General features: G+C 40.5%; 1 protein-coding gene across 1 annotated transcript; it reads right to left on the reverse strand.

Moving 5' to 3' along the window:
- Positions 1 to 24,352: 24,352 nt before the first annotated feature.
- LOC139181207 (uncharacterized protein CXorf66 homolog) lies at positions 24,353 to 27,500 on the reverse strand. The gene is made up of 3 exons (XM_070784113.1): positions 27,379 to 27,500; positions 26,544 to 26,700; positions 24,353 to 25,357 (listed from the first exon to the last, which is right to left on the reverse strand). Exons 1-3 carry the CDS (start codon positions 27,464 to 27,466, stop codon positions 24,517 to 24,519), a joined length of 1,086 nt encoding a protein of 361 aa, XP_070640214.1. The 5' UTR covers positions 27,467 to 27,500; the 3' UTR covers positions 24,353 to 24,516.
- Between the last annotated feature and the right edge of the window lie 251 nt (positions 27,501 to 27,751).

Below are 27,751 nucleotides of genomic sequence, written 5' to 3' on the forward strand. Positions count from 1 at the left end.
ATGTGAAGTCAAGTGGGCCTTCGGAAGCATCACTATGAACAATGCTATTGGAGGTGACGGAATTCCAGCTGAGCTATTTCAAATCCCAAAAGATGTTGCTGTGAAAGTGCTGCACTCAATATGCCAGCCAATTTGGAAAACTGAGCAGTGTCCACAGGAATGAGAAAGTCAGTTTTCATTCGAATCCCAAAGAAACGTAGTGTCAAAGAACGTTCAAACTTCAGCACAGTTGCACTCATCTAACACACTACCAAAGTAATGCTGAAAGCGTTGCAGGAAGGGTGTCCCCTTCCAGGGCCCGAAAGTGGGCTCTTGTCTAACACTCGGAAATGAATTGTGTGAGGAAACAAATGTGCTGACAAAGCAAACGATTTTATTGGAAAGGGCGCCTGGGTGGAGAGCAGTAGGTAAGGGAACCCAGGAGAATTGCTCTGCCACAGTCTTCTGTTTTCTGGTGATGGGATTAGCTTCTGGGTTGTCTTTAGCCGATCATTCTGACTGTCAACTACAAATTGCACTTCCCAGTGCAATTGCATTGCATTGCCAGTGACTGAACAGCAAAGGCATTTGCCATCTGCCTCTATGGAGATTGAAGACCATGCTGCTGTAGCTATTGACCTTCAGCAAACCCTGAGGGAGTTCAGGGTGGAGTGAGGCACTCTGTGCTCCAGGGAATCTGGTGGGACAGGTCTTTAGATAGTTGGATGGTTTTAGGAACAAATTTTATCCTCTTAGTCCTTGCATCTCCTCATATCTAGAGAAGCACTAACTTCCTTCATGGTGACATCAGACCCTCATGACTAACAAAAAACCTTTTGCAAATTGAGTGCTTCATGGCATTGAACTCCCCCTTCACCAAAACCTTATATATTGACTTTCCCCCACTGCCACTTTGGAGCAGTCTCTCAGAGCTATTTGAGATGCTGCCTCCCAGGCCGCAGTCTGCATTTTGCCCCAAATAAAACTTGCAACTCTCAAGTTGTACATCTTTTTCTTTTAGTCGACAGTTATGGTGACCACGAAGGGACACAGAGTGGACTTCCTTTCTTCGACTGGACTCCACGAGGAACCAGAGCTTTGATACCAGCAGTGGCCCCTTGTGCCCATCTGCATCCTCGGGGAGTGCAGACGAATTTGAGTAAGTCTCTCCTGGTTCTTGAATCTCCCATATTGGTTGAGATTCTGAGTTTTATTTGGCGGTGAAGCAGGTTACCTGCCACCTCCTAGTAGGAACGTACTGGTGGGGAGGGGGGCACGACTTGGGTCACACATCCAAGGACTACCCAATTATGGTCTAGACAGTGAGTGGGGCTTGGTAGAAAGATACTGAGGAATTCCCACCCAGTCAAAAGATACTGGGTGGGGGGCCGACTGAAAGATGCCAGGAGAATTGCCCACCCAGTGGAAAGGTACTGAGTAGGGGGGTGTTGATTGGAAAAAATCAAGGAATACCCGGGTCTCAGCTGAAAGATGCTCAGGACACTCCATTGTAGGGGACTGTATGGTCTTGGCTGAGTGGTTAAGTAAGAGGCTGATCTGACACTTTCCCTCAATTTGACTGCCTTTATAGAATTTGTCAGGATAAAAGTGAGGAAAATACATGAGAGCTTTGCTCTGAAGAAAAAAGACAAGTCTCCTCCTGGTCGGTTTTGGTTTTCTCAGGTGACTGAGAAATTCATGGGAGTGGTCCAGGCCTACTCCTCATACCATGCATTGGTCCCATAGGGAAACCCACACATTAATTAAAACGCTTGCTCATCCTGGGGTCACACATGAGAACTGGCCATTCAGCGACCTGAGCAGCCATGGTGGTCTTAGATTGCTGGAGGCAGAATCCGAGACACATAAGACAAGCTGAAATGAGTCTGAGGTGACTCCTGGAGAAGTTAAGCTCACAAGAAGCACATGGGCCCAGTACACAAGTTCACTAGTGAGTTTTCTCCCTGACAAATTCAGCTTAAAATGGGAAACAGAATCTCTCAAAAACAGAAACAAAGGGGTATCAGAAAGACCAGCGTGTGACTAACACTCCAGCCAGATTCATGTACAATACATACGGAGCACTAGTTAATTGGAGAAATTATACTGAAGGAGATCTCAACCTAAAATGGTCAAATTGGGGTTCTTTTGATATTCCACAATTGATTTTTTTTTTTTTGCATGCACAATTTGAAAAGGTCGGTGTGCTTACTTTGACTGGTATCTAGAAGCTTCTAAAACAGGAAATGATAGAGTAACTTCTTTGCAGAAAATCAACAAATTTATATTAAAAAAAAAGAAATTGCTTGAAATTATATCAAAACTAAAAAAGACTGCTAGCACTGACTTTGCCAGGTCTCAGGTCTAGTCGAACTGGGATGTCACATTTGACATTTATGCCATTTGGTTTTTGATTTCTGGGCATCACTTTACCACATTTTGAGGGCACTCTTGCCACTTGGCTTTTGGTTTCTGGATATCTCTTTGCCTTTTGTTTCATTTGGAATGTGACTCCTGGCTGGTGAAATTCTGCTTCAGTTTGGTTTTGTTCTTTTGGTTTGAGTGCACAGACATCTGGTATAAACTGCTTGAGCTAATGTGGGAATTGCTCACTGTAAGGTTCCACACTCCACCTGGGAACCCCTTGGGAAAAAAAATTTTTTTTTGACTGGTCAATCTATAGCTATGATCCAGTGATGAAAATGATGGCCTGTAATATTAGATCTCTATTGACATAGGGTAGGAAAATGGACTGAAGTTCCCTAATGTCCAGGACTTTCTCCTGTAATCAACAGCCTGGGGCTGACCAAACTAAGACCCCTACTTCCCCAGAGGGGCAATCTCTGCTGGGACCAATCTGTCCTTGTTATCAGGGCCAAGTTGAGCAATAAAACTATGGTCACACACACACACACACAAACGATTTTTGACAATGTGGTCACAATATTCTTTAGACTCCAGAGGAAGCTTGAAGGAAAAATTCTCTCTTTAAGAATTCTTGCCCTGAGGAAATAACTCCTCATATACCTTTAGACCAGAGTTCCAAGGATCACTTATCTATAACATATCTAATTCCTGAAAGCAAAAGAAAAAAAAAAAGAAAGGGAACAAAACCTTTTAAAATCTTATTCCAACCATTTTTATTCATAACTAAGTTTGGAAAACAAAGCTATAGGATCTCATATGTCTGTTCGGATATATTTATGTCTCAGTGTGTGTCTTTTTATATATATATATATATATATATATATATATATGTATATATATATATAATATTGCTGATTGCTGAGATCAGTTTATAAATGAGCTCTAACTTAATAGGCCTTAAAAAAAAAAAGTATGTGCTTACAGGAGGAGGTAAGATGGCGGAGGAGTAGGATGGGGAGAACACTTTCTCCCCCACAAATTCATCAAAAGAACATTTAAACGCCGAGTAAATTCCACAAAACAACTTCTGGATGCTGGCAGAGGACATCAGGCACCCAGAAAAGCAACCTGTCTTCGAAAGGAGGTAGGAAAAAATATAAAAGACAAAAAAGGGACAAAAGAGGGAGGGATGGAGTTCCGTCCCGGGAAGGGAGTCTTAAAAAGAGAGAAGTTTCCAAACACCAGGAAACCTTCTCACTGCCGAATCTGTGCCGAGCCTTGGAAGCACAGAGGGCAACATAATAGGGAGGAAAAATAAATAATTAAAACCCGCACATTGCGAGCCCTACGGTAACTCCCCCAGTGGAGAAGCAGAGCAGACGCCTGCATCCGCCATTAGCAAGCGGGGGCTGGGCAGGGAGGCGCGGCTCGGGCTGCATCGCAAGAATCTGGCCTGAATACCCTGAGCACTATCTGAGCGAAATAATTTGGGCTAGCAAACCAGACTGTGGGATATCTACCACGCGAAAAGCCAGCCCTAACCTATGACACCCCCAGGCCCTCGCACGGAACAAAGGACTAGACAGAGATAGCGGCGGCAGACCATCCCCCTCCGGTGATAGGCAGCCAGAGCCGGAAGGGGACAATCGCAGCCCCAGAGAGACATTATCTATAAAACTGTAAGCAGGCTTCTTTGCCCTCTAAAACTTCTTTGGGGTCTGGACGGTCAACATCTGCCTGAGAAGGTGTGCTGGTGCACAACTAGATAACCGAGCGGCGGGGAGGCGATAAGTCGCAGCAATCGTGCGCGCAAAACACCTCATCACCTGAGCTGCTCGGATCTGGGAAGGGCACAAAACGCAGGCCCAACCAAGAGTCTGCGCCTCTGAGGACTACCCGAGTGCCTGAACCTGAGCGGCTTGGACCTGGGAAGTACAGGCAGCCCAGGGCTGGCCACGGATGGCTCCTGGCAGAGCAACCTAGAGCCTGAGCAGCATGGGCAGAGAGGCTACACGGGCCGTGAACAGGGGGCAGACCCAGTGTGGCTGAGGCACTGCGAGCACACGCCAGTGTTATTTGTTTGCAGCATCCCTCCCTACCTCCCCTCAGCGGGACTGAACAAGTGCGCCTAAAAAAAAAAAAAAAAAAAGTGTCCTCCACTGTCCCCTTTGTGTCAGGGTGGAAACCAGACACTGAAGAGACCAGCAAATAGAAGAAGCTATAACAGAGGGAACTGCCTTGGAAGCTACAGGCAATAGATTAAAACCCTGTGGTTACTACCATCTACATAGGAAGGGGCCTATAGATCTTGAGAAATATAAGTCGGACCAAGGAACTAGCCAAAAATGAACTGAACCCACAATACTCACAACAAAACCAGAGAAAGTCTTAGATATATTTTTACTATTTGTACGATCATTCTTTCTTTCTTTTTTAATTATTTTTTTAATTAAAAAATTTTTTTAAGTCCTCTATTATTCCTTTAATTTCCAGTTTTATAACAGATTACTTTGCAAAAAAAAAAAAAAAGAAGACCCTATTTTTTTTAAAGCAAACTTCATATATATATATATTTTTTATATTTTTTTGACCTTTTTTTTCCTTCTTTTCTTTAATATTGTATTTTTGAAATTCTAAACTCTACTCTAGATTTTTTATTTTAGCTTTTTAGTATTTGTTATCAATTTTGTACCTATAGTTTTTTTTTTTAATATCTGTGACCCTTTTTTCTTTTTTCTTTTTCTTTTTCTCTGTGTCTTTCTCTTCTTCTTTTAAATAACATTGTATTTTTGAAATTCCAAACTCTACTCTAGATTTTTAACTTTTGCTTTTTGGTATTAGTTATCAATTTTGTACCTATATTTTCTTTATAATTTTTGCGACCTTGTTTGTTTTTGTTTGTTCGTTTTTTCTCTCTTTCTTTTCCTTCTTCTTTTCTTTAACATCGTATTTTTGAAATTCCAAACTCTACTCTAGATTTTTAATTTTTGCTTTTATGTATTTGTTACCAATTTTGTACCTTTAAGAACCCAATCTTCAGTACCCATTTTTCACAAGGGAGCGAGATTACTGGCTTAACTGCTCTCTCTCCCTTTGGACTCTCCTTTTTCTCCACTAGGTTGCCTGTGTCTCCTCCCTAACCCCTCTCTACTCTACCCAACTCTGTGAATTTCTATGTGTCCCAGACGGTGGAGAACACTTAGGGAACTGATTACTGGCTGGATCTGTCTCCCTCCTTTTCATTCCCCCCATTTATACTCCTGGCCACCTTTGCCACCTTCCTCCTTCTCTTCTCTGTATAACTCTGTGAACAACTCTGAGCGGTCCAGTTGTGGAGTGCACATAAGGAAGAGATTACTGAATAGCCCACTCTCTCCTCTATTGATTCCACCCCATCTCATTCGGGTCACTTCTAACTCCCTCCTCACTCTTCTCTTCTCCATATAACACTGTAAACCTCTCTGGGTGAAACAAGTTTCAGGGCAAGACATACCAAGCAAATTCTCCAGTAGCAAGGAATACAGCCCTGAGCTCCAAGATACAGGCAGCCCAAAGTCACCCCAAAACCATAGACATCCCATAATGCATTACTGGACATTTCATTGCACTCCAGAGAGAAGAAATACAGCTCCACCCACCAGAACACCGACACAAGCTTCCCTAAACAAGAAACCTTGACAAGCCACCTGTACAAACCCACACAGAGCGAGGAAATGCCACAATAAAGAGAACTCCACAAACTGCCAGAATACAGAAAGGACACCACAAACTCAGCAATTTAAACAAGATGAAGAGACAGAGGAATACCCAGCAGATAAAGGAACAGCATAAATGCCCACCAAACAAAACAAAAGAGGAAGAGATAGGGAATCTACCTGATAATGAATTCCAAATCATGATAGTGAAATTGATCCAAAATCTTGAAATCAAAATGGAATCACAGATAAATAGCTTGGAGACAAAGATTGAGAAGATGCAAGAAAGGTTTAATAAGGACCTAGAAGAAATAAAAGAGAGTCAATATAAAATGAATAATGCAATAAATGAAATTAAAAACACTCTGGAGCCAACAAATAGTAGAATAACAGAGGCAGAAGATAGGATTAGTGAATTAGAAGATAGAATGGTAGAAATAAATTAATCAGAGAGGATAAAAGAAAAACGAATTAAAAGAAATGAGGACAATCTCAGAGACCTCCAGGACAATATTAAATGCTACAACATTCGAATCATAGGGGTCCCAGAAGAAGAAGACAAAAACAAAGACCATGAGAAAATACTTGAAGAGATAATAGTTGAAAACTTCCCTAAAATGGGGAAGGAAATAATCACCCAAGTCCAAGAAACCCAGAGAGTCCCAAAGAGGATAAACCCAAGGCGAAACGCCCCAAGACACATATTAATCAAATTAACAAAGATCAAATACAAAGAACAAATATTAAAAGCAGCAAGGGAAAAACAACAAATAACACACAAGGGAATTCCCATAAGGATAACAGCTGATCTTTCAATAGAAACTCTTCAAGCCAGGAGGGAATGGCAAGACATACTTAAAGTGATGAAAGAAAATAACCTACAGCCCAGATTATTGTACCCAGCTAGGATCTCATTCAGATATGAAGGAGAAATCAAAAGCTTCTCAGACAAGAAAAAGCTGAGAGAATTCAGCACCACCAAACCAGCTCTCCAACAAATACTAAAGGATATTCTCTGACAGGAAACACAAAAACGGTGTATAAACTTGAACCCAAAACAATAAAGTAAATGGCAACGGGATCATACTTATCAGTAATTACCATAAACGTAAATGGGTTGAATGCCCCAACCAAAGGACAAAGACTGGCTGAATGGATACAAAAACAAGACCCCTACATATGTTGTCTACAAGAGACCCACCTCAAAACAGGGGACACATACAGACTGAAAGTAAAGGGGTGGAAAAAGATTTTCCATGCCAATAGGGACCAAAAGAAAGCAGGAGTAGCAATACTTCTATCAGATAAAATAGACTTTAAAACAAAGGCTGTGAAAAGAGACAAAGATGGTCACTACATAATGATCAAAGGATCAATCCAAGAAGAAGATATAACAATTATAAATATATATGCGCCCAACACGGGAGCGCCGCAATATGTAAGACAAATGCTAACAAGTATGAAATGAGAAACTAACAATAACACAATAATAGTGGGAGACTTTAATACCCCACTCACACCTATGGATAGATCAACTAAACAGAAAATTAACAAGGAAACACAAACGTTAAACGATACAATAGACCAGTTAGACCTAATTGATATCTATAGGACATTTCATCCCAAAACAATGAATTTCACCTTTTTCTCAAGCGAACATGGAACCTTTTCCAGGATAGATCACATCGTGGGCCATAAATCTAGCCTTGGTTAATTCAAAAAAATAGAAACCATTCCAAGCATCTTTTCTGACCACAATGCAGTAAGATTAGATCTCAATTACAGGAGAAAAACTATTAAAAATTCCAATATATGGAGGCTGAACAACAGGCTGCTGAATAACCAACAAATCACAAAAGAAATCAAAATTTGCATAGAAACGAATGAAAATGAAAACACAACAACTCAAAACCTGTGGGACACTTTAAAAGCAGTCCTAAGGGGAAAGTTCATAGCAATACAGGCATACCTCAAGAAAGAAGAAAAAAGTCAAACAAATAACCTAACCCTACACCTAAAGCAACTAGAAAAGGAAGAAATGAAGAACCCCAGGGTTAGTAGAAGGAAAGAAATCTTAAAAATTAGGGCAGAAATAAATGCAAAAGAAACAAAAGAGACCATAGCAAAAATCAATAAAGCCAAAAGCTGGTTCTTTGAGAGTATAAATAAAATTGACAAACCGTTAGCCAGACTCATCAAGAAACAAAGGGAGAAAAATAAAATCAATAAAATTAGAAATGAAAATGGAGAGATCACAACAGACAACACAGAAATACAAAGGATCATAAGAGACTACTATCAACAATTATATGCCAATAAAATGGACAACGTGGAAGAAATGGACCAATTATTAGAAAAGTACAACTTTCCAAAACTGGACCAGGAAGAAATAGAAAATCTTAACAGACCCATCACAAGCACGGAAATTGAAACTGTAATCAAAAATCTTCTAGCAAACAAAAGCCCAGGTCCAGATGGCTTCACAGCTGAATTCTACCAAAAATTTAGAGAAGAGCTAACATCTATCCTGCTCAAACTCTTCCAGAAAATTGCAGAGGAAGGTAAACTTCCAAACTCATTCTATGAGGCCACCATCATCCTAATACCAAAACCTGACAAAGATCCCACAAAAAAAGAAAACTACAAGCCAATATCACTGATGAACATAGATGCAAAAATCCTTAACAAAATTCTAGCAATCAGAATCCAACAACACATTAAAAAGATCATACACCATGACCAAGTGGGCTTTATGCCAGGGATGCAAGGATTCTTCAATATCCGCAAATCAATCAATGTAATACACCACATTAACAAATTGAAAAATAAAAACCATATGATTATCTCAATAGATGCAGAGAAAGCCTTTGACAAAATCCAACATCCATTTATGATAAGAACTCTCCAGAAAGCAGGAATAGAAGGAACATACCTCAACATAATAAAAGCTATATATGACAAACCCACAGCAAACATTATCCTCAATGGTGAAAAACTGAAAGCATTTCCTCTAAAGTCAGGAACAAGACAAGGGTGCCCACTTTCACCATTACTATTCAACATAGTTTTGGAAGTTTTGGCCACAGCAATCAGAGCAGAAAAAGAAATAAAAGGAATCCAAATTGGAAAAGAAGAAGTAAAACTCTCACTGTTTGCAGATGACATGATCCTCTACATAGAAAACCCTAAAGACTCTACCAGAAAATTACTAGAACTAATCAATGATTATAGTAAAGTTGCAGGATATAAAATCAACACACAGAAATCCCTTGCATTCCTATACACTAATAATGAGAAAACTGAAAGAGAAATTAAGGAAACAATTCCATTCACCATTGCAATGGAAAGAATAAAATACTTAGGAATATATCTACCTAAAGAAACTAAAGACCTATATATAGAAAACTGTAAAACACTGGTGAAAGAAATGAAAGAGGACACTAATAGATGGAGAAATATACCATGTTCGTGGATTGGAAGAATCAATATAGTGAAAATTATTGTACTACCCATAGCAATTTATAGATTCAATGCAATCCCTATTAAGCTACCAACGGTATTCTTCACAGAGCTAGAACAAATAATTTCACAATTTGTATGGAAATACAAAAAACCTTGAATAGCCAAAGCTATCTTGAGAAAGAAGAATGGAACTGGAGGAATCAACCTACCTGACTTCAGGCTCTATTACAAAGCCACAGTTATCAAGACAGTATGGTACTGGCACAAAGACAGAAATATAGATCATTGGAACAAAATAGAAAGCCCAGAGATAAATCCATGCACATATGGACACCTTATCTTTGACAAAGGAAGCAAGAATATACAATGGATTAAAGACAATCTCTTTAACAAGTGGTGCTGGGAAAACTGGTCAACCACTTGTAAAAGAATGAAACTAGACCACTTTCTAACACCATACACAAAAATAAACTCAAAATGGATTAAAGATCTCAACGTAAGACCAGAAACTATAAAATTCCTAGAGGAGAACATAAGCAAAACACTCTCCGACATACATCACAGCAGGATCCTCTATGACCCACCTCCAAGAACATTGGAAATAAAAGCAAAAATAAACAAATGGGACCTAATTAAACTTAAAAGCTCCTACACAACAAAGGAAACTATTAGCAAGGTGAAAAGGCAGCCTTCAGAATGGGAGAAAATAATAGCAAATGAAGCAACTGACAAACAACTAATCTCAAAAATATACAAGCAACTCCTACAGCTCAACTCCAGAAAAATAAATGATCCAATCAAAAAATGGGCCAAAGAACTAAATAGACATTTCTCCAAAGAAGACATACAGATGGCTAACAAACACATGAGAAGATGTTCAACATCACTCATTATCAGAGAAATGCAAATCAAAACCACTATGAAGTACCATTTCACACCAGTCAGAATGGCTGCGATCCAAAAGTCTACAAGCAATAAATGCTGGAGAGGGTGTGGAGAAAAGGGAACCCTCTTACACTGTTGGTGGGAATGCAAACTAGTACAGCCACTATGGAGAACAGTGTGGAGATTCCTTAAAAAACTGGAAATAGAACTGCCTTATGATCCAGCAACCCCACTGCTGGGCATACACACTGAGGAAACCAGAAGGGAAAGAGACACGTGTACCCCAGTGTTCATCGCAGCACTGTTTATAATAGCCAGGACAGGGAAGCAACCTTGATGCCCATCAGCAGATGAATAGATAAGAAAGCAGTGGTACATATACACAATGGAGTATTACTCAGCCATTAAAAAGAATACATTTGAATCAGTTCTAATGAGATGGATGAAACTGGAACCTATTATACAGAGTGAAGTAAGCCAGAAAGAAAAACACCATACAGTATACTAACGCATATATATGGAATTTAGAAAGATGGTAACAATAACCCTGTGTACAAGACAGCAAAAGAGACACTGATGTACAGATCAGTCTTATGGACTGTGGGAGAGGGAGAGGGTGGGGAGATTTGGGAGAACAGCATTGAAACATGTATAATATCATGTATGAAACGAGTCGCCAGCCCAGGTTTGATGCACGATACTGGATGCTTGGGGCTGGTGCACTGGGACGACCCAGAGGGAGGGTATGGGGAGGGAGGAGGGAGGAGGGTTCAGTATGGGGAACACAGGTATACCTGTGGTGGATTCATTTCGATATTCGGCAAAACTAATACAATATTGTAAAGTTTAAAAATAAAATAAAATTAAAAAACAAACAAACAAACAAAAAAGTAAGTGCTTACAAATCAAATAATTCTAAATACAAGAGAAATTATCCTAACTGAATTTCAGGTTCATGTGAACTGGGAAATATTCAATATTAAACACCTGATATTAATGTTTATTTGTTGATCTAAATAATGCAGACATCTCTAAGAGTACTTAACATTAAGCAGAATATTTTCATTGTACCTAGGTTTAACATAAGTTAAATATTATTATATCTGTTACAAGTTTGTCAGCAAGGAAATTACTGGCTGAGTGAAGAAGCTTCTAAAAAATGTAAATGAGATATGAGCCTTTAGTCAACTCTATTAAGAATAATTATGCTTTTGGAATGTCTGTCTAAAATAGTCTATCCAGATTGGGGTAACTTGAACTTCTAAGGGTTCTGCTAAACTAAATGTTGGAAGCTTAAGTCATTTCCAAATAAAATAAGGTTTTGAAACATTTATTACCAAACACTCTTAAAGAGAAACTAAAGAGATTTGGGATTAAAAAGAAGTGATCTTTGGTGCCATCCTAAAATGAAGGTTTTAGAAATTATCACTTGTATTTATGCTCACCAATGTCTAAAATGCTAATATAAAAGTCAGTTCTTGGATGGTTAAAGGAAGTAGGAAGTGTGTTTTCGGTGAAGAAGGTATGAGGAATGGAATTAAATTTTGTGAAGGAAAAGGAAGGAAGCGTGACTTACAGGTGGCTTTTCAGGATGGAAGAACACAGTAATGGGTACAGAAAGTGATAAGGTTTGTGAAAAGTGAAGCATGAGGAAAGAGTTTTGTATATGGTTAGGACTAAGTTTAAAATAAAGTTAATTAAGTTTACCTTTTAAGTAAAGTAAGCTGGTGCAAAAATTTGAATTTAGCTTTTCTCTCTGTTAAGAGGACACCATGTCTTCAGACATTCAACTGTCTTTGATAATCACTTCATGGCAAATAGATGGGGAAACAGTGGAAACAGTGGCTGACTTTATTTTTCTGGGCTCCAAAATCACTGCAGATGGTGATTACAGCCATGAAATTAAAACAGGCTTATTCCTTGGAAAGAAAGTTATGACCAAACTAGACAGCATATTAAAAAGTAGAGACATTACTTTGCCAACAAAGGTCCATCTAGTCAAGGCTATGGGTTTTCCAGTGGTCATGTATGATGTGAGAAATGGACTATAAAGAAAGCTGAGTGCTGAAGAATTGATGTTTTTGAACTGCGGTGTTGGAGAAGACTCTTTAAAAAAATTCATTTATTTTAATTGGAGGCTAATTACTTTACAATATTGTATTGGTTTTGCCATACATCAACATGAATCTGCCACAGGTGTACACGTGTTCCCCATCCTGAACCCCGCTCCCACCTCCCGCCCCATACCATCCCTCTGGGTCAACCCAGTGCACCAGCCCCGAGCATTCTGTATCATGCATTGAACCTGGACTGGCAATTCGTTTCACATACGATATTATACATGTTTCAATGCCATTCTCCCAAATCATCCCACCCTCTTCCTCTCCCACAGAGTCCAAAAGACTGTTCTATATATCTGTGTCTCTTTTGCTGTCTCACATACAGGGTTATCATTACCATCTTTCTATATTCCATATATATGCGTTTTATATATGTGTGTGTGTGTGTGTGTGTGTTATATTCCATATATATGCGTTAGTATACTGTATATTGTATTGGTGTATTGAACTGGTGTATTCTACTGTATTGGTGTATTGAACTGCCTTTGATAATCACTTCATCACAAATAGATGGGGAAACAGTGGACACAGTGGCTGACTTTATTTTTCTGGGCTCCAAAATCATTGCAGATGGTGACTGCAGCCATGAAATTAAAAGACGCTTACTCCTTGGAAGGAAAATTATGACCAACCTAGACAGCATATTAAAAAGCAGAGACATTACTTTGCCAACAAAGGTCCATCTAGTCAAAGCTAGGGTTTTTCCAGTGGTCATGTATGTATGTGAGAGATGGGCTATAAAGAAAGCTGAGCACAGAAGAATTGATGCTTTTGAACTGTGGTGTTGGAGTAGACTCTTTAGAGTCCCTTGGACTGCTAGGAGATCCAACCAATCCATCCTAAAGGAGAGCAGTCCTAGGTGTTCATTGGAAGGACTGATGCTGAAGCTGAAACTCCAGTACTTTGGCCACCTGATGTGAAGAGCTGACTCATTTGAAAAGACCCTGATGCTGGGAAAGATTGAGGGCAGGAGAAGAAGGGAACGACAGAGATTGAGATGGGTGGATGGCATCACCGACTCAATGGACGTGGGTTTGAGTCAACTCCGGGAGTTTGTGATGGACAGGGAGGCCTGGTGTGCTGCAGTTCATGGGATCTCAAAGAGTTGGAGACGACTGAGCAATGGAACTGAACTGAACTGATAATAGATTTAAGTTTCTTTATCTCTTAAGTGATCTGTTCTGAAATCCCTTATTGTTACTTTGGCTAAGTTAATAGTATTGTTTCACCCTGACCTATAATCCCATCTGACTGAGTGTTCTAAAACTTTTTGATATTTATTCACAAAACTTCCTAAATCATTCTAAAGAAGAAGATTTCTAGCTAACTTTGGGATGCTTCAGAGGGCCCTGCAACATCCCAGAGAGAGATATTACACTAATTAAGTTCATTTTGTATATAGAGTTACATGGAGGGTATTGTCAAGTTAGCAATAAGTCTCGGGTTATATTGTATGGTAAATATTATTAATATAGATACACTAGAAACTGTATAAAGTTCCTAAAATTCTGATATGTTTGGGTAAAATGTTACCAGGCATAATTCTAGTTACTATGTCAAAATATTCTCATAGCACTAACCATGTTTTGCCTCTTCAAGAAGATTTATAAAAAGGACTTTTGGATAAATACCAGTTTTTGAACTGTGTAAAAATTCTAATAGAAAAGCTGATGACTTCACAAAGTTTAACAAAAGGACTGAATGAACTGATGAATATGCTTATAACTTTTATGGTTTCTCTCTGAAAAATTACTTATTTGAATCTGTGTTTTCCAGGTGTAAAAAAAACCTTCCCCTCAAATGAATTATGACAGTAATTTGGTAAAATTATATTTTATAAACAAATTGAAACATTTAATATTTTCTCTCTATCTGAACCCTCCAGAGCTTGGAAACCCTTAGTTTCCAGTAAATTTATCAGATAAGTTAGGAAGATTATCTCAATAACAGGTACAGAAATCTCAAGGAATTTTGGAGACCTTGAGAAGGGAGGAGTTTACTTAGATCTGTTAGGCAAAATCTGTGATAAGCCTTTGGCATGACTTTCCTAGCCCTGAAAGCTCTTATTTTAAAAGTTCAGTCTGAGACTCTATAAAAGTCTCAGCAAAGCAAAGAAGTCTATGACCAATTATGGTTATATAAGTCATCAGGCCAAGTTTATTGAGAGCAGACCTATATTACAAACAGGTCTCAATTTGGTTATATTTGGTAAAAATGACAGTGAGTTTAGGTAGAAAGAGATGTTTCAATGAATGTTAAATCCTAGTTTGTTGATGGAGGTCTGTATCTACTAAGACTCATTTTCTTGATGGTTCTTTGCTGTTAGGGTATACTAAAGTAAAATTGAATTATTAAAGGACACTCTAGGGTTGTTTCTGAAGCTAATCTCAGTAATCTGTCTTTAAGTGAAGATCAGGTGCCTCACACATGACTTTCAATCAAGACTGGAAGAAGATATAATTTAAGGAACTGTCTCCAGCCTGGATGGAAGGACCTTTCCATCAGGAACTCTTAACTAGCTCATGCCCAGTGAAATTGAAGGGAAATTGACTCTTGGGTTAACTCCCACTTCCAAAAGGCCCCTAAGCTGGACTGGTCCATAGAGAGGCCTGCTGACCTCAAACTCACCTTAAAACAGTGCTCAAACAGAGGAAACTATACTACACTAGGGAGAAGGAAATGGCAACCCACTCCAGTACTCTTGCCTGGGAAATCCCATGGATGGAGGAGCCTGGTAGACTGTAGTCCATGGTGTTGCTAAGAGTCGGACACGACTGAGCGACTTCACTTTCACTTTTCACTTTCATGGATTGGAGAAGGAAATGGCAACCCACTCCAGTGTTCTTGCCTGGAGAATCCCAGGGACGGGGGAGCCTTGTGGGCTGCCATCTCTGGGGTCGCACAGAGTCGGACACGACTGAAGTGACTCAGCAGTAGCACACTACCCTAGGATGAGAAGAAGATGACATCAGAAGCAGACAGCTTGCCCAAGATGCTGATCTGACTTTTATGATCATTTATAATGTTTTCTTGATTCCTTGGACCTATGCCTATTAATCAAAATTTTCTATCATGGACATGATTCTATGCTAGTTTAAAACGCAATCCAATTGTTCGGTTGTGGCCAGTTACCTGTGTCTAGTACTTCTGGATTACCTTGGTGGATTTCTGTTCTCTAGGGATACTCACAAGGAAATTTATTTTAGATGAGTGTTCAGTCCTGTTCTATCTTCATAATATTACTAGATGGGATTCTCTCACCTGGCCAGTTAATAATACCTGTTGTGATCCTGGCCATAGATTTAAGATTACTCTTAGGGTGATTTAAACTCAAAGGGAGTGACGAGCTAAGTCTCCATTAAAAAATTAACCTCTCATCTATGAAAAGTAAAATTCCCACAATTATGGGGTAGATCTACATGGTTAACAGCAGACTATGGTCATTTAAGTTTAAAAGCTCCTCTACGTTGGGAAGGATTAAATCATATTAACAATGATCAACCTGGTAATTATGAAACAAGGTTGGGTGCTTTATGAACTATGTCTATTATTACCCTTAGAGAGTGTGATTGGTATGGAACTCAGTGGATTTGTGGCACTAATTTATGGCCTTCACATCTACAGGGATGGATACGAAGGTGTAGCCTGGGATTCCCATGAATTTAAGGTCATACATGTTAACAAGTTAGAGGTAACCCTAACCAATCTAGCACTGGTATGATGTCAATGGGTCGAAGATCTGTATTCTACTGGTATGACCATTTAGCAGCTTGTGTGTGTGTGTGCCTTCAGTGGGGTTGGAGGATTTAATTGACCATATCTAAGCCTTAACACACAGGCACATAGCGCAGCCAAGAGGAGCTACCCCACTTCCGAGGTCAGGGGCAGAAGCCAGGAAGACCCCATGTCCGAGGGGTGGCGGTCAAGAGGAGTTATCGCATGTCCAAGGTCAGGGCAGCGGCAGAGAGTGCCAGGCTGCGACGGCACAGGAATGGCTGAGAGGAGCTACCCCACGTCCAAGGTCAGGGGCAGCGGCCGGGAGGAGCAACCCCACGTCCAAGGAGTGGTGGCTGTGCCTGCGTAGGAGGGCCTGGAGGAGCTATTCCATATTCAAGGTCAGGAGCGGCGGCAGTGAGGAGATACCCCTTTTCCGAGGTAAGAGAAACCCAAGTAAGATGGTAGGTGTTGCAAGAGGGCATCAAAGGGCAGACACACTGAAACCCATAATCACAGAAAACTAGCCAATCTAATCACTCTAGGATCACAGCCTTGTCTAACTCAATGAAACTAAGTGATGCCCATGGGGCCACCCAAGATGGGAAGGTCATGGTGGAGAGGTCTGAGAGAAAGTGGTCCACTGGAAAAGGGAATGGCAAACCACTTCAGTATTCTTGCCTTGAGAACCCCATGAACAGTATGAAAAGGCAAAATGATAGGATACTGAAAGAGAAACTCCCCAGGTAAGTAGGTGCCCAATATGTGACTGGAGATCAGTGGAGAAATAACTCCAGAAAGAATGAGGGGATGGAGCCAAAGCAAAAACAATACCCAGCTGTGAATATGACTGGTGATAGAAGCAAGGTCCAATGCTGTAAAGAGCAATATTGCATAGGAACCTGGAATGTCAGGTCCATGAATCAAGGCAAATTGGAAGTGGTCAAACAAGAGATGGCAAGAGTGAATGTCGACATTCTAGGAATCAGCAAACTAAAATGGACTGGAATGGGTGAATTTAACTCAGATGACCATTATATCTACTACTGAGGGCAGGAATCCCTCAGAAGAAATGGAGTAGCCATCATGGTCAACAAAAGAGTCTGAAATGCAGTACTTTTGAAATCTCAAAAACGACAGAATGATCTCTGTTCGTTTCCAAGGCTAACCATTCAATATCATGGTAATCCAAGACTATGCCCCAACCAGTAACGCTGAAGAAGCTGAAGTTGAATGGTTCTATGAAGACCTACAACACCTTTTAGAACTAACACCCAAAAAAGATGTCTTTTTCATTATAGGGGACTGGAATGCAAAAGTAGGAAGTCAAGAAACACCTGGAGTAACAGGCAACTTTTGCCTTTGAACATGGAATGAAGCAGGGCAAAGACTAATAGAGTTTTGCCAAGAAAATGCACTGCTCATAGCAAACACCCACTTCCAACAACACAAGAGAAGACTACACATGGACATCACCAGATGGTTAACACCGAAATGAAATTGATTATATTTTTTGCAGCCAAAGATGGAGAAGCTCTATACAGTCAATAAAAACAAGACTCGGAGCTGACTGTGGCTCAGATCATGAACACTTTATTGCCAAATTCAGACTTAAATTGAAGAAAGTAGGGAAAACCACTAGACCATTTAGGTCAGGTATGACCTAAATCAAATCCCTTATGATTATACAGTGGAAATGAGAAATAGATTTAAGGGACTAGATCTGATAGAGTGCCTGATGAAATATAGATGGAGGTTCGTGACATTGTACAGGAGACAGGGATCAAGACCATCCCTATGGAACAGAAATGCAAAAAAAGCAAAATGGCTGTCTGGGGAGGCCTTACAAATAGCTGTGAATAGAAGAGAAGTGAAAAGCAAAGGAGAAAAGGAAAGATATAGGCATCTGAATGCAGAGTTCCAAAGAATAGCAAGGAGAGATAAGAAAGCCTTCCTCAGTGATCAATGCAAAGAAATAGAGGAAAACATCAGAATGGGAAAGACTAGAGATCTCTTCAAGAAAATTCGAGATACCAAGGGAACATTTCATGCAAGGATGGGCTCGATAAAGCACAGAAATGGAATGGACCTAACAGAAGCAGAGACATTAAGAAGAGGTGGCAAGAATACACAGAAGAACTCTACAAAAAAGATGTTCAAGACTAAGATAATCACGATGGTGTGATCACTCCCCTAGAGCGAGACAACCTAGAATGTGAAGTCAAGCGGGCCTTAGAAAGCATCACTACGAACAAAACTAGTGGAGGTGATGGAATTCCAGTTGAGCTATTCCAAATCCTGAAAGATGATGCTGTGAAAGTGCTGCACTCAATATGCCAGCAAATTTGGAAAACTCAGCAGTGCCCACAGGACTGGAAAAGGTCAGTTTTCATTCCAATCCCAAAGAAAGGCAATGCCAAAGAATGCTCAAACTACCGCACAATTGCACTCATCTCACAGGCTAGTAAAGTAATGCTCAAAATTCTCCAAGCCAGTCTTCAGAAATACATGAACCGTGAATTTCCAGATGTTCAAGCTGGTTTTAAAAAAGGCAGAGGAACCTGAGATCAAATTGTCAACATCTGCTGGTTCATCGAAAAAGCAAGAGAGTTCCATAAAAGCATCTATTTCTGCTTTACTGACTATGCCAAAGCCTTTGACTGTGTGGATCACAATAAACTGTGGAAAATTCTGAAAGAGATGGGAATACCAGAACACCTGACCTACCTCTTGAGAAACCTATATGCAGGTCAGGAAGCAACAGTAGAACTGGACATGGAACAACAGACTGGTTCCCAACAGGAAACGGAGTACGTCAGGGCTGTATATTGTCACCCTGCTTATTTAACTTCTATGCAGAGTACATCATGAGAAACGCTGGCCTTGAAGAAGCACAAGCTAGAACAAGATTGCTGGGAGAAATATCAATAACCTCAGATATGCAGATGACACCACCCTTATGGCAGGAAGTGCAGAGGAACTTAAACCCTCTTGATGAAAGTGAAAGTGGAGAGTGAAAAATTTGGCTTAAAGCTCAACATTCAGAAAACGAAGATCATGGCATGTGTCCCATCACTTCATGGGAAATAGATGAAGAAACAGTGGAAACAGTGTCAGACTTTATTTTTTGGGGCTCCAAAATCACTGCAGATGGTGACTGCAGCCATGAAATTAAAAGATGCTTACTCCTTGGAAGCAAACTTATGGCCAACATAGACAGCATATTGAAAAGTAGAGACATTACTTTGCCAACAAAGGTCCATCTTGTCAAGCCTATGGTTTTCCAGTGGTCATGTATGGATGTGAGAGTTGGACTGTGAAGAAAGCTGAGCATCGAAGAATTGATGCTTTTGAACTGTAGTGTTGGCTAAGACTCTTGAGAGTCCCTTGGACTGCAAGGAGATCCAACCAGTCCATTCTGAAGGCGATCAGCCCTGGGTTTTCATTGCAAGGAATGATGCTAAAGCTGAAACTCCAGTACTTTGGCCACCTCATGCGAAGAGTTGACTCATTGGAAAAGACTCTGATGCTGGGAGGGACTGGGGCCAGGGGGAGAAGGGGACGACAGAGGATGAGATGGGTGGATGGCATCACTGTCTCGATGGACGTGAGTCTGAGTGAACTCCGGGAGTTGGTGATGGACAGGGAGATCTGGCGTGCTGTGATTCATTGGGTTGCAAAGAGTCAGACATGACTGCCCGACTGAACTGGACTGACCTGAACTGATATAGGTTGCCTTTAAGGAGATATTTGACTGAAGCTCTCAGAAAACTTTATTCCTACTTCTAGTTCCCTTCCTTTGTTGCTTGTAATTCTTAGGAATTTCACGATGTGGCAGGGACTGGAGGATTTTGAGAGTCGATAAAACTGGAGACTTTTAAATATCCCTCATCTGGTGTAGCACTTCTCTGTTGCCACTTAAAGATCTGCCGACCAGGCACATGCCACAGCGAGCTAGCATCCTCAACCCTGTTAGCCTGGTAAAACGTAGTCTTCTAGCTGAGTGAGCATTCCTTCAGCTCTTCACAGCCCCCTCTCCCCACAGGAGATAGAAGAGAGGATTTCTAAGCATCCTTTCAGCTACATGTTTCTATAATTTCTTTTTAAAAAATTTATGCCTTTATTTTAATTGGAGAATAATTATTTTACAGTATTGTGATGGTTTTTGTCAAATAGCAACATGAATTGGCCATAGGTATACTTGTGTCCCTTCCCTCCTGAAACCCCCTCCCAACTCCCACCCCACTCCATCCCTCCAGGTTGTCACAGAGCACCTGCTTTAGGTGCCCTGGCCCTGCCTCATACCTCAAACGCACTCTGGCTATCTATTTTACATATGGTAATGTATATGTTTCAATGCTGTTCTCTCAAATCATCCCACCCTCTCTTTCTCCCACTGAATCCAAAAGTCTGTCCTTTACATCTGTGTCTCCTTTGCTGCCCTCCATGTAGGATCATCAGTACCATCTTTCTAGGTTCCGCATGTATGTGTTACTATACAGTATTTGTCTTTCTATTTTTGACTTACTTCACTCTGTATAATAAACTCAAGTTTAATCCACCTCATTAGGACTAACTCAAATGCATTCCTTTTATAGCTGAGTAATATTCCATTGTGTATATAATTTCTTAAATTTTTTAAATTTTAAAAGTTTAATTTTTAAAAATTTAATTGAAGTAAAGTTGATTTACAATGTTGTGTACTTCCATGCTTATAGAATTTCATGTAGAAATACATGTTGGAAATGTTTGAAATCTGCATTTTTGCACTTTATTTTAAGGGATAGGTTTTTAGAAAGCACTTTATTGAATAAAGTGAGATTCAACCAGTCAAGGAGATCTAACCAGTCAATCCTAAAGGAAATCAGTCCTGAATATTCCTTGGAAGGATTGATACTGAAGCTGAAGCTCCAATACGTTGGCCACCTGATGCAAAGAACTGACTCATGAAAAGACTCTGATGCTAGGAAAGATTGAAGGCGGGAGGAGAAGGGGATGACAGAGAATGAGATGGTGGGATGGAATCACCCATTCGATGGACATGAGTTTGAGTAAGCTCCTGGATTTGGTGGTGGACAGGCAAGCCTGGCATGCTGCAGTCCAAGGGATCACAAAGAGTTGGACAGGTCTGAGCGATTGAACTGAAGTGAACTTACTGAATAAAAGGAGCAAAATATAATTAATTTCAGTTCCATTGTTATTGTTGTGTTAGTCACTCAGTTGTGTCATACTCTCTGTGACCCCAGAGCTTCCCTGGTAGCTCAGATGGTAAAGAATCTGCCTGCAATGCTGGAGACCTGAGTTGGATCCCTGGGTCTGGAAGATCCCCTAGAGAAAGGAATGATTGCCTACTCCAGTATTCTTGCCTGGAGAATTCCGTCGATAGAGAAGCAAGGTGGGCTACAATCCACGGAGCCAGAAAGAGTTGGACATGACTGAAGAACTAACGATTTTAGTTCCATAGACAGGAACAAGCTATGAGTTTTGGAGATGAAGGTAAGGAATGTGGATGAAAGGGAAACACAGCGCTGATGGTCTTAGAGGGAAGGACCACGTTTGAAACTGGCTTCACAGCGACCCCTGGTGGCCGGAAATGTAAGGAAGCCAAGGACTGACTGACACACAGCCCTGACACTTGCTGAACCCGGAAATATAAAATGGGAGCCAGACAGAAGAAAGGTATCATGACAGGTAAGACAATGTTGCAAGAAGGCTAGCAAACAGAGATTCAGAGCCCTCTTACTTAAACCAGGACATTGCCAAGAAGTGTCAAAAACTATCCTTTGAAGTGAGACGAGTTCTTTTAGGTATTCACTTGTGGAAGATTTGACTGGTAAAAAAAATTATTATTTTTTCTTTTTTGGAATATTTCTTCTCTAACTCAGGGTACATGTTTTCTTTTTACATATTTTATATTGTTTTTATGTGTGAAGCCCCATACTAATGCACCTAGAATTTTTCACGTTGAATGAGCTTCAAATATTCTGTAGACTCCTACTCTATAATTAAGTGTGGTTTAAAAAGCAACATATTTATATGCTCCTGGTAAGTTAGGAGGATGGTCCAGATTGATTAAAAGTCAGGTAAGGGCTTTGCTGATGCCAGTGGACTGGGTGATCTGAGAATAAACACATACCCCAGAAACTGAAAGTGAGAAGGCAGTACAGCATAATGAAAATTTGAACTTAAGTCAGTCATAGATTCATATCTTGATTCAATCAATTGCTAGATGTGATCTTACTATATGTTACAGAGCATCGGTTAACTCATATGGTAGTCCATATAATAGGGGACTGTTGGGCATTAAATAAAATATGTGAATGTGAGGAAAGTGTTAACACAGCAGGTCTGGTTGTTTGGTCCTTGTATGTCAAGGGAACTGGAAACCATGATTTGACTATTGGTCAACCCAGGGGGAATGTTCTAATGTTAATTGGTTGATGATCATGTTTTGTTCACCTGATTGCTTGGCACAAACATCAACATCGATAATGTGCATCTGGTGTCATTGTTGGGATCCTGAGTTTCACTTGCCATGTCTGGTCATGGAGCATGATGTACCTATGGAATCTGTTCTCCATAAAAGCCTCAGATGCTGAGGCTTCCCTGGGCAGAGCCATGTTGCACACATGCCTCTAGTTTCTTGCTAGAGAAGAGAGCATGTCCCAGGTGGCCCCAGAGGGGCAAGTACTCAAAAGCACATGTCCAACCTCTCTGATTCACCCAAAAAGAAGTCTTTTTCCTGTTGCTCTTGATTTGTATATTTTTGCTCTAATAAAACTCAGCCATGACTATAATCTGCTTTTGAGTCTTGTGAGTCCTTTTTCTAAATCAGTAAAATTGAGGGGAGGGTGGCCTTCAGATATCCCAGACATAAAGGGACTAGTACAATGTCTGGCAAGTAGTACACATCCAATATATGCTAGCTATGGAATTTAACTGACCCTGCTGAATGTGACAGGGGACTGACCTCACTGTACTAGAATATAGGCTGGGACTGCAGGATTTTGTCTGTTTTTCTGAACCATGCTCTTGGAAGTGGGCAGGGATAACCTCTCATCAGTGAGGAAGCTAGAAAATATAACTCCAAGGTTTTCCCCTGGCCTCCCAGCCCTCTGGATTCTAAGTAAGAAGGTACCCTGTGAAGAAAATGGGTAGATATCCGACCTCTATCTGGGCCATTCTGAGAATGCACAACAGGGCAAACTCTCTTTATCAATTTGAAGGGTAACCAAAAGAATCAACAACCTTGAGAGTGGGGGCTGGAGCCTGGACCCTTACTTTGGTAGCAGTCATCAGAGGCAGTGGTATTAGAAATGAGTATTGGGACTTCCCTGGTGGTTCAGTGGCTAAAACTCCACACTCCCAATGCAGGGGGTCTGGGTTCTATCCCTGGTCAGAGAATCACATGCTGCAGCCAAGGGTTTGCATGCCACAACTAAGAACTGGCATGGTCAAATAAATATGTTTTAAAAAAGGAAATAACTATCAGGAATTTCCCCAATGCAGCCAGAATCAAGCACACAGAACCATTTCCGCCACACACTGGGCACCAGAGAAAGACAGTCTTAAACTGTGAGGACACTCTGTCAAAATTTAAAAGATAGTTGGGTTGAGACTTCAATTGAGGGCTAATCCAAGGGGAAGAGGAGCCCAGGGTACCCATCTTGCAATCCCTTTCTATATTTGTGTGTGTGTGTGTGTGTGTGACTGGTTCGTATTTAAGCGTGTGCCTGTGTCCAACTCTTTTCGACCCCATCGACTGTAGCCCTTCAGTCTCCTCTGTCCATGGAATTTCCCAGGCAAGACTACTGGAGTGGGTTGCTATTTCCTCCTCCAAAGGATCTTCCCAACCCAGGGATCAAACCCACATCTCTTCCATTGGCAGGTGGATTCTTTACCACTGCACCAGCTGGGAAGCCCATCCAAGTGACCAGATCTACATTGTTGTTGTTCAGGCATCAAGTCGTGTCCAACTCTGTGCGACCCCATGGACTGCAGCAGGCTGGGTTTCCCTGTCCCTCACCATCTCCCAGAATTTGCCCAAGTAGATCTAAGATACTTCCCAAAGAGATTTATACCTCTAAAATACAATAATAATTACAACAAAATCAGTTGTTATGTCACACATTTATTTACTATTTTTCAAGTAAATTGCCTCGAGATGGATATAAGTCTAATCTCAATAGTGATACCAAGTGGAGTTTTCCTCTACCAGGTTCTTAAATATGGTGAGCATATAATAATTGATAGAAGCTTGCTTCTTCTGCATGGGTGGTCTTTCTTTTGATCCCTTAATTATTTCGGGAGTTTTTATAGATGTCTTCCTTGCATTTTATATTGCACATTATAATCACCTCCCTGTCACTCTCACCATCACTGTTGTATGTTGTGATATCACTGTCACTCATGTTGCCATACAGTGTGTTGTATTTGGGTTGTTTCTTTTTATACGACTTGTAAAAGTGCTTCAATTCGCGTGAAAACAGTGGAACTGGAACATGCTTTTTATTTGCGTCTGAAACATGAGTGATGAACGGCTCAGAAACAGCTCTGCAAACAAGGCACTTTTCCTTGTAGCATCGACAAAACTTCACTGGATGAGGCCTAGATAATATTTCTGCCCTACCTGCACTAGCTGGGCATTTTAGTTTAAGATATCTCTGGCGTTTGGTCAGTTTATCTACACTTGATTGCTCAGGGAAGCTTTGATTCTTTGGATAGGGTAGAGGAGTTTTGGTTGGCTTGGCCCGACACTGTAGACTTAGTGGCCAAGTTGGCTTGATGACCTTCTCTGGATAGGATGGACTGACCTGACTGACTGGCTTATGGGCATGAGCCTGCCTATGTGTCTTTTTTGGACTGCGTGTTCTATGCAACTTTTCCTGGGGGGGTGATCCTAACACTTTTTTGGGAGCTGATGGCTTGGATGGTTTTTTTTGACTCGAGGGCCTGACTAACTTTTCTGCACTTGAAGGAACTTTTCGTGGACTTGAGGGCCCAGATGACTTATCTATTCTGGATACCACGGATTGTCTTTCTGGATCACCCAGACCAGCAGTCGGTGACTTGGAGTCAGTAAATGATATTTTAGATGACCTGGATGCCTTGATGGTGATATCTTCTTTCTTGTCCCTGAAAATACAGAGGATTTGGAATATGACAATTTAAATCAGAGGAGTAAGATTGCTGTTACCAGAAAATATGGGCTATTGTGTCAATTTAGACTTGTGGTCTTTTTGTGGCTCTAGCAGGAAAATTGAACACAGTAAGAATCAGAGTGTGGTGAAAACTATGAGTCAGGTTACAGGTTTGAACTCGTGTTGAATGCTTTTTCTTTTTCTTTTTCTTAATTTTGCTGTTTCAACCACAGTGGATAACCATATAGTCTATATACGCAATGACACAAACTTGTTTCAAATCTACTGTTGAGAGGGAGAGAGAGAATTTATCTAATCCAGAAATTATAGTTTTTACAAAAAAGCCACAAGTTGATATGCAACTGAGGCACAAATGTCACAACCTGTCACATAAAAAAGTCTTAGACCAAATTCATTGTTTTCCTATCATATTTACACCATCAAGGTTTGTAACCATACATATTAATCCTCACAAGCTAACTCTAAAACTGAAGGAATAGAACAGTGGTATATTTCAGTCACCAGTCCTTGGATTGGGAAATTTTTAGAGACCTGGTATATCAAGTGCCAGCCTAATCCTCCTATATTAAAGCCAGGGACTAGAATCACTGAACACAGTTGAAAATTTTTCATGTTATTACATCTCAAAATGATAGATTATCCAAAATGTGTTACTATCTTTGGAATGCAGAGACCCAACTCCTTCTCCCCTGAGAAGATTTTGATTCTGTCTTATTTTGATAGTCATTCCCTCTTTTCATAGACTCAACTTACAATGAAATTAGCAGCCTGGGGCTCAAGTGAACCCTGAATAGGAGATAGTTTTGGCTAAAGTTGATAATGTACTTGAGATAATTTAAGAGCTTCATTTAAGTGAACATATCCAGCCCACAAGATGTTGGTAGCTCTTCTGAAGTCTCAAGTTAATGGTAAGTAACAAAACAACAGTGAACCCGCTTACGTGTGAGTGCGCATGCGTGTGCAGGTACAGTTCCTCATGCGCATGCACACCCACCTCCTCACCTCACCCCTACACCCGGCCACTTTGTATTTTTAGTTCAAAGGTGTAAGACTTAATGTTGCTGCTTTGGGGACTTCCCCGCTCTCACAGTTATAGAGTATAGTGAAGAACGCGTGCCTCCCCACAACCTTGTACTTTTATTCAAAGGTGTAAGACTTACTTGGCTGCTGTATGGGCTTCCTCGCTATCACAGCTATAGTGAAGCAAGCAGGTACACGAGACCATATAGCCAGTGATAAGGGTACCAATTACAATAATGAGTAGACGTCGCCGTAATTCCTGCAGTTTGGTCTGCTTGAATTCAGCATGTGTAGTTACTATGAAAGAACATGTATCATTAGAAAATGTGCTTGGGAACCAAGTTTGCTTCCATTTTGATGGGGGTTTGTTACTGCAGATCCAAGTCAAATCTCATCATCAATTATTTCTTTAAGCATGATAACCACTGCCAAATTCCTCCCTCTATCACCTCCCCTGCCAGCCACAGTCTACAAGCCAAATCTGGGAGCTGTCTTTGGCTAATCAGTATAATTACCTAGGTTACCCCACGTCATGGCTTGTTCAACCCATTACCTAGGTATTTGAATGTGTGAATGCACTGGAGTGTTGATGTGTGTGTGAATGTGTATGGTGGGAAAAGGGATGGGACAAGAAAACACAGTTCTTGAAACCTACTATGTGTTAGGTACCATGCTAGATTCATTCACATAGAATTTTCTGGTATGGCTGGAGGGGAAGGGGCAGGGGTTGGTGGATTGGGTGGGGAAGGGGAATGAAAGGGGACAGTAAGGCTGTACTCTTCATGTTTCTATGTTTGGAATGTTTACACAGAAGTAAAACTTTCAGGTGTTGTCCTAGAAATTCTCGAATACCTACTCATAGTAAAGTAGAATAAACAGCAGATTTCTTATACACAGCTAGCTTGTCTAATTAAGTACTGGAATACATTTAACATAATAGATCATAATTTCTAGGTTTTAAGGTTAGGGACATACCTGCAGTAGCAGATCCATTGCTTTCATTTCTATCTAAACAACTACTTGTCCAAATTGATAAAAGGAGGACATAAATGAAGAGATTCATGTCCAGGACCTTGTTGTCCTGTTTCCTCTCCCAAGGAAACTGCTGGATTTAAAATGGCTCAGCTTGTTTTAGGGGCCTATGACTTCATAATCATTCTATGTCATATCCTGACAGCATAATCTCACCATGGTGACACATGAGCTCCTGGGTACAAATATTATGAAAAGACTTTTAATCCTTTATTTCTCCATTACATCAAATATTCTATCAGATTTAAATCAAAAAGTTTGAGGCATTATTAAGCACAGAAGGCAGAGAAAATGAGTTAGCTCTAGATACTGAAGA

This window comes from Bos indicus, chromosome X (assembly GCF_029378745.1).
Source record: "Bos indicus isolate NIAB-ARS_2022 breed Sahiwal x Tharparkar chromosome X, NIAB-ARS_B.indTharparkar_mat_pri_1.0, whole genome shotgun sequence".
Lineage (NCBI taxonomy): Eukaryota > Metazoa > Chordata > Mammalia > Artiodactyla > Bovidae > Bos > Bos indicus.